The sequence below is a fragment of the Caloenas nicobarica genome, chromosome 31 (genome assembly GCF_036013445.1).
Source record: "Caloenas nicobarica isolate bCalNic1 chromosome 31, bCalNic1.hap1, whole genome shotgun sequence".
Lineage (NCBI taxonomy): Eukaryota > Metazoa > Chordata > Aves > Columbiformes > Columbidae > Caloenas > Caloenas nicobarica.
In genome coordinates, this window is record NC_088275.1 from 1,566,432 (window position 1) to 1,581,611 (window position 15,180).

Consider the following 15,180-nt stretch of genomic DNA (forward strand, 5'->3'; position numbering starts at 1 on the left):
CTTTCCCCAGCTAATTTTAGCCACCCCGCATTCCCGGTGGCACCAGCGTCCCCAGCTGCGAGAATTGGTGACACGCTGGGGTGGGGATCAACTCCCCCCCCCCCGCCCCGCAAACTGCCTCCCCCCCCCACTTCGGGTCACCCCCTGCGCTGGGGGGGTGCAGGGAGGGACGCAGGTGTCCTGTCCCCCCCATCTCTGGCGAGCTGGGGGTTCGGTGTGGGGGGCCCGGATGCCTGGGTCCCCAGACACCTCCCCTCAGCTTTGGGGTCAGCGGGGGGGGGTCAGGAGAAGGCACCCCCCCCCCCCCGCCATCCTGCCCGGACACCTGGGTTCCCAGCGCTCAGCCAGGACCCCCCACCGCCCCGGACGCCTGGGTCCCACGGCTGCCTCCAGTTAGGGGGGGGGGGGGTGGGAGCGGGAGGGGCCCGGAGACCCCCAGAGCGGCCGGGGGGGGGGCCGGGAGGAGCCCCCCCGGCCCATAACGAGAGGGACCGGAGAGGGGAGGGGGACGGGGCGGGGGGTCCGTGTCCGGCCAGGAGGGGCTGGGGGGATGGAGGGGGGGTCGCGGGGGGGGCCGGCCCGGCCGGGTGGGCGGGGGGGGCCGGGCCGGGCGGGGCCGGCAGAGTTTTTCTCGGCCGCCTCCGCCGCCGTCCCCCCCGAGCGCCCCGGGCCGGGAGCAGCGACGGCAGCGCCATGGGCAGAGGGGTGAGTAGGGGCGGCCCGGGGCGCCCCCCGCCCACGCGGGGCACCCACCCACGCGGGGCACCCACACACCCCACACCCCACATCCCCCCCCCCCCCGAACACTGCGGGGACCCGGCACCTGCCCCTGGCACCTCCCCCCCCACCCCGGGGCACCCCCCCCACGCGGGGCACCGCTGTCACCCGTGGGCGCGCTCTCCGCCGGACCCTCCCACCCACGGGCGTCCTGCACCCCCCAGGGTGCCACTGACACCCCCCTCACCTCCGCGCCAACACCCCCCACACACTGTTATTCCTCCCACACACACCTGTTCCCGAGTGACCCCTGACACGCGTGGGCTGCTGCCCGGACGCCTGGGTCCCCCTCTCTTCAGGGAGGGAATGCGGGGGAAAAAGGGTCCCCGATGGTGGGGAAACTGAGGCACGGAGCCGGGGTGACCCCGCCAGGACCCCCCCCGTACCCCAGCACACACACCCCCCACCCCGTGCCCGTCCCCCACCCGTGCCCGTGGCCCCGTGCCCGCGGCTGCTCAGCACCAGGGTCGCGGGTGCCGTGGCAACGGCCGCGGGGGGGCCCTGAGCCGCGGTTGGCGCCTCGCCCGGGCCCCCCCATCCCGCCGCGCCCCCCCCCGGCCCACCTGGCACGGCCGGGACCCCCCACGCCGGCAACCACCCAAAAAAGGGGTCACCCCGGAGGACGTGAGGGTCCTATCCCCGGGTGTCCCCCCTTGCGCCACCCCAGGGAAATGCCGACGGGGGGGGGGGGGACGGGGACAGACGCGACACCCCCCACCCCGCTCAGTGCCGCCCTCCTGCCCTCCCCCCCCCCCCAAAATCCTGGGGTGCCACAGCAAGTGGGACCCCCCCCCCCACCCATGCAAAGTGTCCCCGCGCGGGGGGGGGCGGGACAGGCAGCCGAGCTTCCCCACGCCAGATGTCGCCCCGTGGGGGGGTGTGTGGGTGCCCCCGTGTCCCCGTCCCCGCGGTAACACGACCCCCCCGCCCCGGCCGTTGTTCTTGGCACCGGGGCCGTTTTCCATGAGCGCATCGGCCCCCCCGGGCCCCCCCGGCCCCTCCTGCTCCTGCCAAGCTCCGGGCGCGGGGACAGACGTGTCACCAGCCCTGCCAGCCCCGGGGACCCCCTGCTGCCGTGTCACCCCCCGCCTGTCCCCTGCCTGCGGTGACACCCCTGCCTCTCCGGGACACGGCTGGTGTCAGTGGCGCGTCCCTCTCCACGGACCGTGGGGACCCCCCCACGGCCACAGTGACACCCCCGGGGACAGTGACACCCCCGTGATCGCAGTGCCACCCCTTCCCCCGGTCCTGGGGACACTCCTATGACCACAGTGCCACCCCCATGACCACAGTGACCCCCCCCGCCATGGACAAAGTGACACCCCTGTGGCCTTGGGGACACCCCTGGGGACGGGGACACCCCTGGGGACAGCGACACCCCCATGATCACAGTGCCACCTCTTCTCACGGTCTTGGGGACACTCCTATGACCACGGTGACCCCCCCACCACAGTGACCCCCCCCACCAGCACGGTCCCAAGGACCCCCACCCCATGCACAAAGCGACACCCCCACGGCCTTGGGGACACCCCCGTGACCACAGCGACACCCCTGGGGACAGTGACACCCCCGTGACCGCCGTGCCACCCCTTCCCCTGGTCCTGGGGACACTCCTGTGACCACAGTGACTCCAATGACCACAGTGACCCCCCCCACCACGGTGACCCCCCCCACCAGCACGGTCCCAAGGACCCCCACCCCATGCACAAAGCGACACCCCCGTGGCCTTGGGGACACCCCCGTGACCACAGTGACCCCCCCATAGCCACAGTGCCACCGCTGCCCTCACTGCCACCCCCCTCCCCACTTGTGTCCCCCCCGCGCGGTGCCCCCCACGCCCACGCTGTCCCCGGTGCCCGCAGCCCCCCCCGCGCCCCCGGTGACGCCCCGTTCCCTCGCCGATGCCTGTGGCCACCGTGACCCCCATGCTGGCGGTGACATCCATGCCCATGGTAATGCCCGTGCCCCCCACGAGGCGAGGGCCGCGCCGCGGGGGGGACCCCACGCTGGCGGTGCCATTGTCCCCACGGGTGTCCCCCCCCCCACAAAACCAGGCCGGCCGCGAGTATTCACCCGCTGCCACCACCTCGGAGAACGGGGGGGGCAAGAGGAAGCAGAAGGAGAAGGAGCTGGATGAGCTGAAGAAGGAGGTGAACTTGGTGAGGAGGGGACCGGGGGGACAGCGGGGGACAGCGGGGGCGGCTGGCGCGGCCCCCCCGGGGTGACGCGGGGGACGTGTCCCCGGCAGGACGACCACAAGCTGTCCCTGGATGAGCTGGGCAGGAAGTACCAAGTGGACCTGTCCCGGGTGAGATGTCCCCAAGTGCCACCCTCTGGTGTCCCGTGTCCCTCCTGCCCCTGGGGTGACACCCTGCCACCCTGTCCCCATGGGGGACACTAACCCGTGTCCCATGTCCCCTCCTGTCCCCATGAGGGACACCCACCCGTGTCCCATGTCCCCACCTGTCCCCATGGGTGACACCCACCCGTGTCCCCTGTCCCCTCCTGCCACCCTGTCCCCATGGGGGCACCCACCCATGTCCCACGTCCCCACTTGCTCCCGGGGGTGACACCCATCCATGTCCCCTGTCCCCTCCTGCCACCCCGTCCCTGTGGGTGACACCCACCCGTGTCCCCTGTCCCTTCCTGTCCCCATGGGGGACACTCCCCTGTGTCCCATGTCCCCACCTGCCCCCATGAGTGACACTCACCTGTGTCCCCTGTCCCCATGGGGGACACCCAGCCGTGCCCCCGTCCCCTCCTGCCACCGTGTCCCCAGGGGGGACACCCACCCGTTCCCCCATCCCCGTTGTCCCCCCAGCCATGCCCCACACATCCCACGTCACCCACAGGGCGTCCCCTGGCTGGGACCCCGTCCCCTCCTGTCCCCCCACCCCCGGTGGCACCGTGTCCCCCCCCCGCCAGGGCCTGACCAACGCGCGGGCGGCCGAGATCCTGGTGCAGGATGGTCCCAACGCGCTGACCCCCCCGCCGACCACCCCCGAGTGGGTCAAGTTCTGCCGGCAGCTTTTCGGGGGGTTCTCCATCCTGCTCTGGATCGGCGCCATCCTCTGCTTCCTGGCCTACGGCATCCAGGCTGCCATGGAGGACGAGCCCTCCAACGACAACGTGAGCGGGGGTCCCGGGCTGGGGGGCGCCACGGGGGGCCATGGGGGGCAGTTAGAGGTGGGGTGGGGGGTGACGAAGGCGTCACCATGGGGGACGAGCTCGCCGGCAACAACGTGAGGGCATCGCGGTTTGGGGGCACATGGAATGGGGGGGGGGCACAGGCATCACGGTGGGGCCATGGGTATCTTGAGGATTGGGGGGGGCGATGGGCATTGTGGGGGGCACGGGGACCCTGAGAGGCACAGGCACCCTGCGGGGGGCACGGGCACCTTTTGGGGGGCACAGGTGTCATGGGGACATGGGGACATGGGCACTGGGGGGGTGCACAAGCACTGTAGGAGCATGGGCACCCCTGGGGGGCACGGGCACCTTTTGGGGGGCACAGGCATCCTGGGGACATGGGGACATGGGCACTGGGGGGGTGCACAAGCACTGTAGGAGCATGGGCACCCCTGGGGGGCACGGGCACCTTTTGGGGGGCACAGGCATCCTGGGGACATGGGGACATGGGCACTGGGGGAGTGCACAAGCTCTGTAGGAGCATGGGCACCCTTGGGGGGCACAGGCACCCTTGGGGGGCACGGGTACCTTTTGGGGGGCACAAGCATTGTGGGGACATGGGCACTGGGGGAGTGCACAAGCACTGTAGGAGCATGGGCACCCCTGGGGGGCACAGGCACCTTTTGGGGGGCACGAGCATCGTGGGGACATGGGCACTGGCGGAGTGCACAAGCACTGTAGGACCATAGGCACCCTTGGGAGGGCACAGGCAACCTTGGGGGGCATGGGAACTCTTTGGGGGGCAACGGGCACGTTTTGGGGGGCACAGGCATCATGTGGACTTGGGGACATGGGCACTGAGGGTTGCACGAGCACTGTAGGAGCATGGGCACCATGGGGGGCATGGGCACCCTTTGGGGGGCATGGGCACCTTTTGGGGGACACAGGCATTGCGGGGACGTGGGCACCCTGGGGACACGGGCACTGGAGGGGCGCACAAGCACTGTAGGAGCACGAGCTTTTGAGGGGCATGAGCACCTTTTGGGGGGCACAGGCACTTTTTGGGGGGCACAGGCATCACGGGAACATGGGGATGTGGGCACTGGGGGGGTGCACAAGCACTGTAGGAGCATGGGCACCCTTGGGGGGCACAGGCACCCTTGGGGGGGCACGAGCATCACGGGGACATGGGCACCGTGGGGACATGGGCGCTGGGGGGTGCACAAGCACTATAGGAGCATGGGCACCCTTGTGGGGCACAGGCACCCTTGGGGGGGTCACGGGCATCGCAGGGACGTGGGCACCGTGGGGTCCTTGAGCACCCTGGGGCGCACAAGCGCTGGGGGGCAACAGGTACCACGGGGACACGGGCGTTGCAGGGGACACGGGCACCGGGCGGGGGGCTCCAGAGCGGCACGTGCCCCCCACCAAGTGCCAAGTCTTGGGGGGCAAAATGCTGAGGTGCCGCCCGGGTCCCAGCTGTACCTGGGGGTTGTCCTGGCCGCCGTCGTCATCGTCACCGGCTGCTTCTCCTACTACCAAGAGGCCAAAAGCTCCAAGATCATGGACTCCTTCAAGAACATGGTGCCCCAGGTAGGACCCCGGGTCGGGGTCACAGGGGTTGGGGGGTGCCTGGGTTCCTTAGGGTGCCCGGGTGTCCCTTGGGGTGTCCCTTGGGGTGTCCCTCAGGGCGCCCTGTCACCCCCGCCCTCCAGCAAGCGCTGGTGATCCGCGAGGGCGAGAAGATCCAGATCAATGCAGAGAACGTGGTGGTGGGCGACCTGGTGGAGGTGAAGGGGGGCGACCGCGTCCCCGCCGACATGCGCATCATCTCGTCCCACGGCTGCAAGGTGGGGGGCACGGGGGGCACCGGGAGACATGGGGACACTGGGGCTGGCACCATATGGCCCCCATGGTCCGGGGGTCCGTCCGGCTGAGCCCCACGGTGCGTCACCCATCCCGTGCCCCCCCCCTAGGTGGACAACTCGTCGCTGACAGGGGAGTCGGAGCCGCAGACGCGCTCGCCCGAGTTCACCCACGAGAACCCGCTGGAGACCCGCAACATCTGCTTCTTCTCCACCAACTGCGTGGAAGGTGGGTCCTGGGGGTCCCCGCCCGTGCCAGGGGGGTTCTAGGGGGGGTCCCTGGCTGTGTCACCGCTCCCTGGGCTGTGTCGCCCCCCCAGGCACCGCCCGCGGCATCGTCATCTCGACGGGGGACCGCACGGTGATGGGGCGCATCGCGTCGCTGGCCTCGGGGCTGGAGGTGGGTCGCACGCCCATCGCCATGGAGATCGAGCACTTCATCCGCCTCATCACCGGCGTCGCCGTCTTCCTCGGCCTCTCCTTCTTCATCCTCTCGCTCATCCTGGGCTACACGTGGCTGGAGGCCGTCATCTTCCTCATCGGCATCATCGTGGCCAACGTCCCCGAGGGGCTGCTGGCCACCGTCACCGTGAGGGCGGGGGGGAGCAGAGCCGGGGGGGGGTGCAAAGGGGCACTGGTTCTACTGGGAGGGAGGTGGTGGGTGCTGGTTCTACTGGGAGAGTGGTGATGGGTGCTGGTTCTACTGGGAGGAAGATGATGGGTGCTGGTTCTACTGGGAGGAAGGTGATGGGTGCTGGTTCTACTGGGAGGGAGGTGATGGGTGCTGGTTCTACTGGGAGGGAGGTGATGGGTGCTGGTTCTACTGGGAGGGAGGTGATGGGTGCTGGTTCTACTGGGAGGGAGGTGATGGGTGCTGGTTCTACTGGGAGGAAGATGTTGGCTGCTGGTTCTACTGGGAGGAAGGTGATGGGTGCTGGTTCTACTGGGAGGGAGGTGATGGGTGCTGGTTCTACTGGGAGGAAGATGTTGGCTGCTGGTTCTACTGGGAGGAAGGTGATGGGTGCTGGTTTTACTGGGAGGGAGGTGATGGGTGCTGGTTCTACTGGGAGGGAGGCGATGGGCACTGGTTCTACTGGGAAGAAGGTGATGGGTGCTGGTTCTACTGGGAAGAAGGTGATGGGTGCTGGTTCTACCGGGTGGGAGGTGATGGGTGCTGGTTCTACTGGGAGAGTGGTGATGGGTGCTGGTTCTACTGGGAGGAAGGTGATGGGTGCTGGTTCTACTGGGTGGGAGGTGGCGGATGCTGGTTCTGCTGGTCTGGCCCTGGTTCCCCAGCAATGCCCGGTGCTCGCTGACACCCATGGGTGGCCCCCGCGCCCCCCAGGTGTGCCTGACGCTGACGGCCAAGCGCATGGCGCGCAAGAACTGCCTGGTGAAGAACCTGGAGGCCGTGGAGACCCTGGGCTCCACCTCCACCATCTGCTCCGACAAGACCGGGACCCTCACCCAGAACCGCATGACGGTGGCGCACATGTGGTTCGACAACCAGATCCATGAGGCCGACACCACCGAGGACCAGTCCGGTGGGTGGGGGGGCACCCGGAGCACCCCAAAGCCCAGCAGCACCCAGGACACCCCTTTTCTTACCCCTGCACCCAGGAGGTGTCCCCAGTAGAGGGTGGGGACCCCGGGGTGGCTGACGGGACCGGTGTCCCCCAGGTGCCACCTTCGACAAGCGCTCGCCCACCTGGGCGGCCCTGGCTCGTATCGCCGGGCTCTGCAACCGCGCCGTCTTCAAGCCGGGCCAGGAGAACATCTCCATTTCCAAGGTACCCCCCCAGAACCCCCGAATCCTGCCAAGAGCCGCGACGGTGGCGGTGTCACCGGTGTCACCACGGGTGCCCGTCCCTGCAGAGGGACACGGCGGGGGACGCGTCGGAGTCGGCGCTGCTCAAGTGCATCCAGCTCTCCTGCGGCTCCGTCAAGAAGATGCGGGACAAGAACCCCAAAGTCACCGAGATCCCCTTCAACTCCACCAACAAGTACCAGGTGTGGGGGGGTCTGCGATGGCCGCGGGGACCCCGGGGACGGTCCTGGGGTGCCACGCGGTGCCAGCGTCCCCCGCTGTGCCCGCAGCTGTCCATCCACGAGCGGGAGGACGACCCGCAGGGGCATCTGCTGGTGATGAAAGGGGCCCCCGAGCGCATCCTGGACCGCTGCTCCCGCATCCTGCTGCAGGGCCAGGAGCTGCCGCTGGACCCCGAGATGCGCGAGGCCTTTCAGAATGCCTACCTGGAGCTGGGGGGGCTGGGGGAGCGCGTCCTGGGTGAGCAGGGGGGCACCGGGGGGGTGGGGGGCACGGGGGACCGAGGGGGCGTGGGGCAGAGGGAGGTGATGGGGGACGTGGGGGATGTGGGGACGTGGGGGGCGTGGGGATGTGGGGTGGATGTGGGGGACGTGGGGGTGTGGGGGACATGGGCATGGGGATGTGGGGGACGTGGGGGATGTGGAGAAAGTGGGGGACATGGGGATGTCGGGGACATGGGGGACGTGGGGATGTGGGGGAGATGGGGGGCATGGGGGGCATGGGGATGTGGGGGAGATGGGGGGCATGGGGGAGATGGGGTGCATGGGGATGCCAGGGACATGGGGGACGTGGGGGGCATGGGGATGTGGGGGACATTATGGGGATGTGGGGGACATGGGGGACATGGGGATGTGGAGAACATGGGGGACATGGCGATGTGGGGAAAATGGGGGGCGTGGGGATGTGGGGGACGTGGGGGACATGGGGGATGTGGAGAACATGGGGGACATGGAGATGTCGGGGACATGGGGATGCCGGGGACGTGGGGGACGTGGGGGGCATGGGGATGTGGGGGACATGGGGGGGCATAGGGACGTGGTGGCAGGGGGATGAAGGATTTGGGGGCAAAGGGACACGGGGACAGGGGGATGCGGGTGACATGAGGGCGTAGGGACATGGGCCATGTGGCAGGAGACACGAGCAAGGGGGTAACAACTTGGGGACACTTGGGGACACAAGGGACGTGGCGGGGCACAAGGGACCTGGAGGCCAAGGTGCCACCGGGAAGTCACAGCGAGGATGAGGAGCACCAGGGGAGGGCAGGGGGGCTCGGGGGTGTCCCCACCCCATCACCCGCCTGTGTCCCCCAGGTTTCTGTCACCTCTACCTGCCCCCGGACAAGTTCCCGCGCGGGTTCAAGTTCGACGCCGACGAGGTCAACTTCCCCACCAGCGACCTCGTCTTCGTGGGGCTCATGTCCATGATTGACCCCCCCCGCGCCGCCGTCCCTGACGCCGTCGGCAAGTGCCGCAGCGCTGGCATCAAGGTGAGACCCCCCCTGACCCCCTCCCGGGCTGTCACCCCTCTGTGTGCCCCCCCAAAGTGACCATGGGACCACCCCATCGCTGCCAAGGCCATTGCCAGGTTCCCTTGGGGTTCCCCCCATCGCTGCACCTCCTGGGGTCCCCTCTAAGCCCCCCCAGCAGGGTGTCACCACTCTGTGTCCCGCCCGCCAGGTGATCATGGTGACCGGGGACCACCCCATCACGGCCAAGGCCATTGCCAAGGGCGTGGGGATCATCTCGGAGGGCAACGAGACGGTGGAGGACATCGCGGCGCGGCTCAACATCCCGGTCAGCCAGGTCAACCCCCGGTACGTGCCGGTGCCGGGAGGGACGTGGGTGGTCCCGGGGGTCCAGCTCCTTCTTTTTTGGCATAAGCACAGTCTAGGCAAGATGACCCAGCACTAGATAGTGGCTGCCCAGTTTGTAAAATCTGTAAAGTCATAAACTATTCTATGGGACAGAGACCATAGGAAGGAGGCTGAAGGAGTAAAGCTGTGAGAAATGAACTGCAATCTCTTCCCGTGTTGGCTATAGCTAGAAATCTGTGTATCAGTCTTTTATTTCGCTCAAGTCGGCTGCTGAAGCAGGGGTTAGGACGCAATGCCGTGCATCAAAATGGAAAACCAAACGAGCAAACGAATAAATAAAGGCTGAACGAAATACCAGGAAAATGCTTTGGTGACCGAAGGGTGTTTTTGCAACCTTAAACAGAGTATTTATTTTGTGTGCTTGTAATAAGAGCAAGGATAATATAGGACATCATGCCAGAAAAAGGAGGTCAAGGAGAGGCCAGTAGCCTTCAGGCAAGGGCATTAAGCTGCATCTGAAACGCAGGGAGGCCAAGGCCTGCGTGGTGCACGGCTCCGACCTGAAGGACATGAGCTCGGAGCAGCTGGACGAGATCCTCAAGAACCACACGGAGATCGTCTTCGCCCGCACGTCCCCCCAGCAGAAGCTCATCATCGTGGAGGGCTGCCAGCGCCAGGTGTCCCCTGCTGTCCCCGTGTCCCCTGCCGCCCCCATCCCTGTGCCCCACGATGTCCCCGTGCCCATGCACCATGGTGCCACCACTTCTGTGCCCCGTGCTGTCCCTGTGCCCCGCTTTGTCCCCATCCCTGTGCTCCGTGTGGTGCCTCTGGCCCCCTACCCCAGGGTGTCCTGGTGTCCCCATGGTGTCCCCATCCCTGTGCCCCACGATGTGTCTGTCCTCGTGTCCACAGTGCCCTTGTCCCCATGGTGTCCCCATGGTGTCCCCATCCCTGTGCCTCACAATGTCTCCATCCTCGTGCCTGCAGTGCCCCTGTCCCCATGGTGTCCCCATGCCCCATGGTGTCCCCATCCCTGTGCCCCACGGTGTCTCCATCCTCGTGTCCACAGTGCCCTTGTCCCCATGGTGTCCCCATGGTGTCCCCATCCCTGTGCCCCACGATGTGTCTGTCCTCGTGTCCACAGTGCCCTTGTCCCCATGGTGTCCCCATGGTGTCCCCATCCCTGTGCCTCACAATGTCTCCATCCTCGTGCCTGCAGTGCCCCTGTCCCCATGGTGTCCCCATGGTGTCCCAATGCCCCATGATGTGCCCATCCCTGTGCCTCACGGTGTCTCCGTCCTCGTGTCCGCAGTGCTCCTGTCCCCATAGTGTCCCCATGGTGTCCCCATGTTCCATGGTGTCCTCATCCCTGTGCCCCATGGTGTCTCCGTCCTCGTGCCCACAGTGCCCCTGTCCCCAAGGTGTCCTGGTGTCCCCATGCCCCATGGTGTCCCCATCCCTGTGCCTCACGGTGTCTCCATCCTCATGTCCGCAGTGCCCTTGTGCCCATGGTGTCCCCATGGTGTCCCCATGGTGTCCCCATGCCCCACGGTGTCCCCATGGTGTCCCCATGGTGTCCCCATGCCCCATGATGTCCCCATCCCTGTGCCCCACGATGTGTCCGTCCTTATGTCCGCAGTGCCCCTGTCCCCATGGTGTCCCCGTGGTGTCCCCATGCCCCTCACCACCCTCACGCCCTGTCCCCGCGGTTCCTGACCCCCATGTCCCCAGGGGGCCATCGTGGCGGTGACGGGGGACGGGGTGAACGACTCCCCGGCGCTGAAGAAGGCCGACATCGGCATCGCCATGGGCATCGCCGGCTCCGACGTCTCCAAGCAGGCGGCCGACATGATCCTGCTCGACGACAACTTCGCCTCCATCGTCACCGGGGTGGAGGAAGGTCAGGGATGAACCCATGGGGAGGACGATGATGATGATGGGGACACCTCAGTGATACCCCGGTGTGTGTCCCCCACAAGGCCGCCTGATCTTTGACAACCTGAAGAAGTCGATCGCGTACACGCTGACCAGCAACATCCCCGAGATCACGCCCTTCCTCCTGTTCATCATCGCCAACATCCCGCTGCCGCTGGGCACCGTCACCATCCTCTGCATCGACCTGGGCACCGACATGGTGAGGACGGGGGGTGGCAGGGGGTGGCAGGGGGTGACACGGGGGGGTGACGGACGCTGCCCCCCCAGGTCCCTGCCATCTCGCTGGCCTACGAGGCGGCCGAGAGCGACATCATGAAGCGGCAGCCGCGGAACCCGCGGACGGACAAGCTGGTGAACGAGAGGCTGATCAGCATGGCCTACGGGCAGATCGGTGCGATGGGGACACAGGGGGACGGGGGGGACAGGAGGCACTGGGGACACCGGGCACCCACTGGAGGTGCCAGGGGACGTTCCCCCAGGTGACATCAATCCCCAGTCCTGGGAGCTGATCCCGGTGCTGATCCCCGGTCTGGGAGCCAGTCCCTGATCTTGGGATCTGATCCCGGTGCTGATCCTGACCCTGGTGCCAATCCCTGATCCCAGTGCCAATCCCTGATCCCAGTACAGATCCCCAATCTCTGTGCCGATCCCTGATCCCAGTGCCAATCCTCAATCCCAGTGCAAATCCCTGATCCTGATTCTGATTCCGGTGCAAATCCCTGATCCCGGTACTGATCCCCAATCCCTGTGCCGATCCCCAATTCCAGTGCTGATCCCTGATCCCAGTGCCAATCCCCGCTCCCGGTGCTGATCCCCAATCCCGGCGCTGATCCCCGCTTCCCCATTGTGGATCCCGCAGGGATGATCCAGGCGCTGGGCGGATTCTTCACCTACTTTGTGATCCTGGCGGAGAACGGGTTCCTGCCCGGGACGCTGGTGGGGATCCGCCTGGCCTGGGACGACCGTTCCACCAACGACCTGGAGGATTCCTACGGCCAGGAGTGGGTGCGTGGGGCCTCCTGCACCCTGCGTGCACCCTTGTGCATCCCCATGCACCCCTCGTGTACCCCCGTGCACCCTCGTGCATCCCCATGCACCCCTTGTGTACCCCCGTGCACCCTCGTGCATCCCTTGTGGTGTACACAAGTACCCCCATGCACCCCCCCCCGCATCCCTTGTGCACCCCCATGCATCCCTTGTGCACCCCCATGCACCCCCCCGTGCAACCCCATGCACCCTCGTGCATCCCTTATGCACCCTCATGTACCCTCATGCAACCTCGTGCACCCCTTGGGCACCCCCATGCACCCTCGTGTACCCCCATGCATCCTTGTGCATCCCTTGTGCACCCCCATGCACCCTCATGCATCCCTTGTGCACCCCCATGCACCCCTTGTGTACCCCCATGCACCCTCGTGCATCCCTTGTGGTGCACACAAGTACCCCCATGCAACCCCCCGTGCATCCCTTGTGCACCCCCATGCACCCCCCCGTGCACCCCCATGCACCCTTGTGCACCCCCATGCACCCTCATATACCCTCATGCAACCTCGTGCATCCCTTGTGCACCCTCATGCACCCTCGTGTACCCCCATGCATCCTTGTGCATCCCTTGTGCACCCCCATGCACCCCTTGTGTACCCCCATGCACCCTCGTGCATCCCTTGTGGTGCACACAAGTACCCCCATGCACCCCCCCGTGCATCCCTTGTGCACCCCCATGCACCCTCGTGCATCCCTTGTGCACCCCCATGCACCCCGTCGTGCACCCCCATGCACCCCTTGTGCACCCTCATGCACCCCCTCGTGCACCCCCATGCACCCTCGTGCACCCCCTCGTGCACCCCCATGCACCCTCGTGCATCCCTTGTGCATCCCTTGTGCACTCCCACACACCTTCGTGCATCCCTTGTGCACCCTCATTAACCCCTTGCACACCCTTGCGCACCCCTCATTGCGCAGCCCTCCTCTGCACGCCCGTGCTCATGCACGTACACACACACTCCTGGGCTTGCACAAAGGCCTCGCACGAGCGCGTGTGCGCACACCGGCGTGTTTGCACGTGCCCCGACCGCCCCGTCCCTCTGCACCCGCCTTCGCTGCCATGCGCTCACACGTGTGCACGTGCCCTCGTGCGCCTGCGCTTGTGCAAAGCCCTTGCACGGGTGCGTTTGCACACGCGGCCCATTTGCACGCTCATCCCCTGCACCGCGCGTGCTTGTGCGTGCTCTCCCGTGCACGGGGGGCCACGGGGGGGCTCCCACTGAGGCCGTGCCCCCCCCCAGACGTACGAGCAGCGCAAGGTGGTGGAGTTCACGTGCCACACGGCGTTCTTCGCCAGCATCGTGGTGGTGCAATGGGCCGACCTCATCATCTGCAAGACCCGCCGCAACTCCGTCTTCCAGCAGGGCATGAAGTGGGTGACCGCCCCCTGCCACACCGGGGACCCCAGCACCCAGGGGTGCCCCCCCACGGGACACCCACCCCCCCCACCCCCCCCCATGGTGCTATTTTCCCGCAGGAACAAGATATTGATCTTTGGGTTGCTGGAGGAGACGGCGTTGGCCGCGTTCCTGTCCTACTGCCCCGGCATGGGGGTGGCCCTGCGCATGTACCCCCTCAAGTGAGTCCAGGACAAGGGGGGGCCCCCCACCCATGGGTGCCCCCCACTAACGCTGCCCCCCCCCTCTCCAGGGTCACCTGGTGGTTCTGCGCCTTCCCCTACAGCCTCCTCATCTTCGCCTACGACGAGGTGCGCAAGCTCATCCTGCGCCGCTACCCCGGCGGTGAGTGACCCCCCCGGTGTGACACCCCCCCCCATGGGTACCACCCCCCCCGGGTGGGCATCGCTCTCCCCTGCACCCCTAAACCCCCCCAGTATGGGCTTTTCCCCCTCAAATCCACCCCTTTGCACCCCAAAATCATCGCTGCTCCCCCCAGACTGGCCCAGCCCCCTGAGCCCCCCCCATCTCGGTTTGCTGCCCCCCCAACCTCACCCTCAGGGCGGGCACCTGCACCCAAAGAAGTGGGGGGCACCCAGGGAGGGGTTGGGGGGTACCCAGGGTGGGTGGGGGCGGCGAGACACGGGGAGCCCCCATGGGAGAAGGGGATCCCCAGGAGAGCTGGGGGGACACCCCCAGGATTTGGGGGGGGGACACTCCACCCCCCCCCCCCCCCATTTCACCCCCCTGACGCCCCCCCCTTGCAGGCTGGGTGGAGAAGGAGACCTACTACTAAATACCCATATGGCCCCTCCGGCCCCCCCTCACCCCACCCTGCACCCCCATACTAACCCCGGGGGTACAGCGGGGGGGGGGTCGGGCCCCCCCCGGCACGGTGCGGGGGACCCAGGAGTGCGTGGGGCCGCCCACGGAGCACCCAGACCCGCCCCCCCCCGACCCCTTCAGAGCAATAAACCAGTTTAACCCTTTTGTGCCCTGGTCTGTGCTGGGGGGCTCTGGGGGGCATGTGGGGGGGGGCAAAAGGGGTACGGGGGGGGCTGGGGTGCTGAGTCAGCAGCGCGATGGGGGGGGCGCAGGCTCCGGTTTCGCGGCCGCCGGGTTTCGGTGTCACCCGAGGTTAAAAATAAGGCGGATTCGAGTCAGGGTCACCCGAAACCGGGGCGGGGGGGGGGGACAAGGACCCCCCTGTGCCCGCTGGCATCGTGGGGGGGGGGTCCCGAGCACCCACAGGCCCCTCACGGGGGTCCCGAGCGCCCCAATTCCCAGCACACGGGGGGGTGTGTCCCCCATAATGGGGGTCCCGTCTCTAGTGGCTCCTTGGCTTCCCCCCCCTCCCAAATTCGGGGGTGGCCATGGGGGGTCCGACCCCCC

The 15,180-nt window shown here is 67.4% G+C and overlaps 1 protein-coding gene across 2 annotated transcripts; it reads left to right on the top strand.

Annotated features, from left to right (window-relative positions):
• The first annotated feature begins 598 nt into the window (after positions 1-598).
• Positions 599-14,778, top strand: LOC136000174 (sodium/potassium-transporting ATPase subunit alpha-2). 2 transcript variants are annotated; one of them, XM_065653911.1, is made up of 24 exons: positions 608-705; positions 2,640-2,729; positions 2,832-2,936; positions 3,026-3,085; positions 3,703-3,906; positions 5,386-5,499; positions 5,622-5,756; positions 5,883-6,000; positions 6,092-6,360; positions 7,117-7,315; positions 7,452-7,561; positions 7,647-7,781; positions 7,869-8,058; positions 8,910-9,085; positions 9,276-9,412; positions 9,939-10,089; positions 11,144-11,312; positions 11,392-11,546; positions 11,615-11,738; positions 12,207-12,352; positions 13,633-13,763; positions 13,869-13,970; positions 14,042-14,133; positions 14,556-14,778. In XM_065653911.1, exons 2-24 carry the CDS (start codon positions 2,679-2,681, stop codon positions 14,582-14,584), a joined length of 3,102 nt encoding a protein of 1,033 aa, XP_065509983.1. In that variant the 5' UTR covers positions 608-705; positions 2,640-2,678; the 3' UTR covers positions 14,585-14,778. The 2 variants fall into 2 exon arrangements, with proteins under 2 accessions (XP_065509984.1, XP_065509983.1); XM_065653912.1 differs by lacking the exon at positions 2,640-2,729 and having other exon boundaries at positions 599-705.
• Positions 14,779-15,180: the final 402 nt, after the last annotated feature.

Excerpts from the sequence above, each read along its gene's own strand:
- LOC136000174 (XM_065653911.1), top strand. The coding sequence starts at position 2,679 with ATGCCTGTGGCCACCGTGACCCCCATGCTGGCGGTGACATCCATGCCC. Across the intron at positions 3,086-3,702 it reads ACCAAGTGGACCTGTCCCGG|GGCCTGACCAACGCGCGGGC; the intron begins GTGAGATGTCCC and ends CCCCCCCGCCAG. Across the intron at positions 11,547-11,614 it reads TCGACCTGGGCACCGACATG|GTCCCTGCCATCTCGCTGGC; the intron begins GTGAGGACGGGG and ends CTGCCCCCCCAG.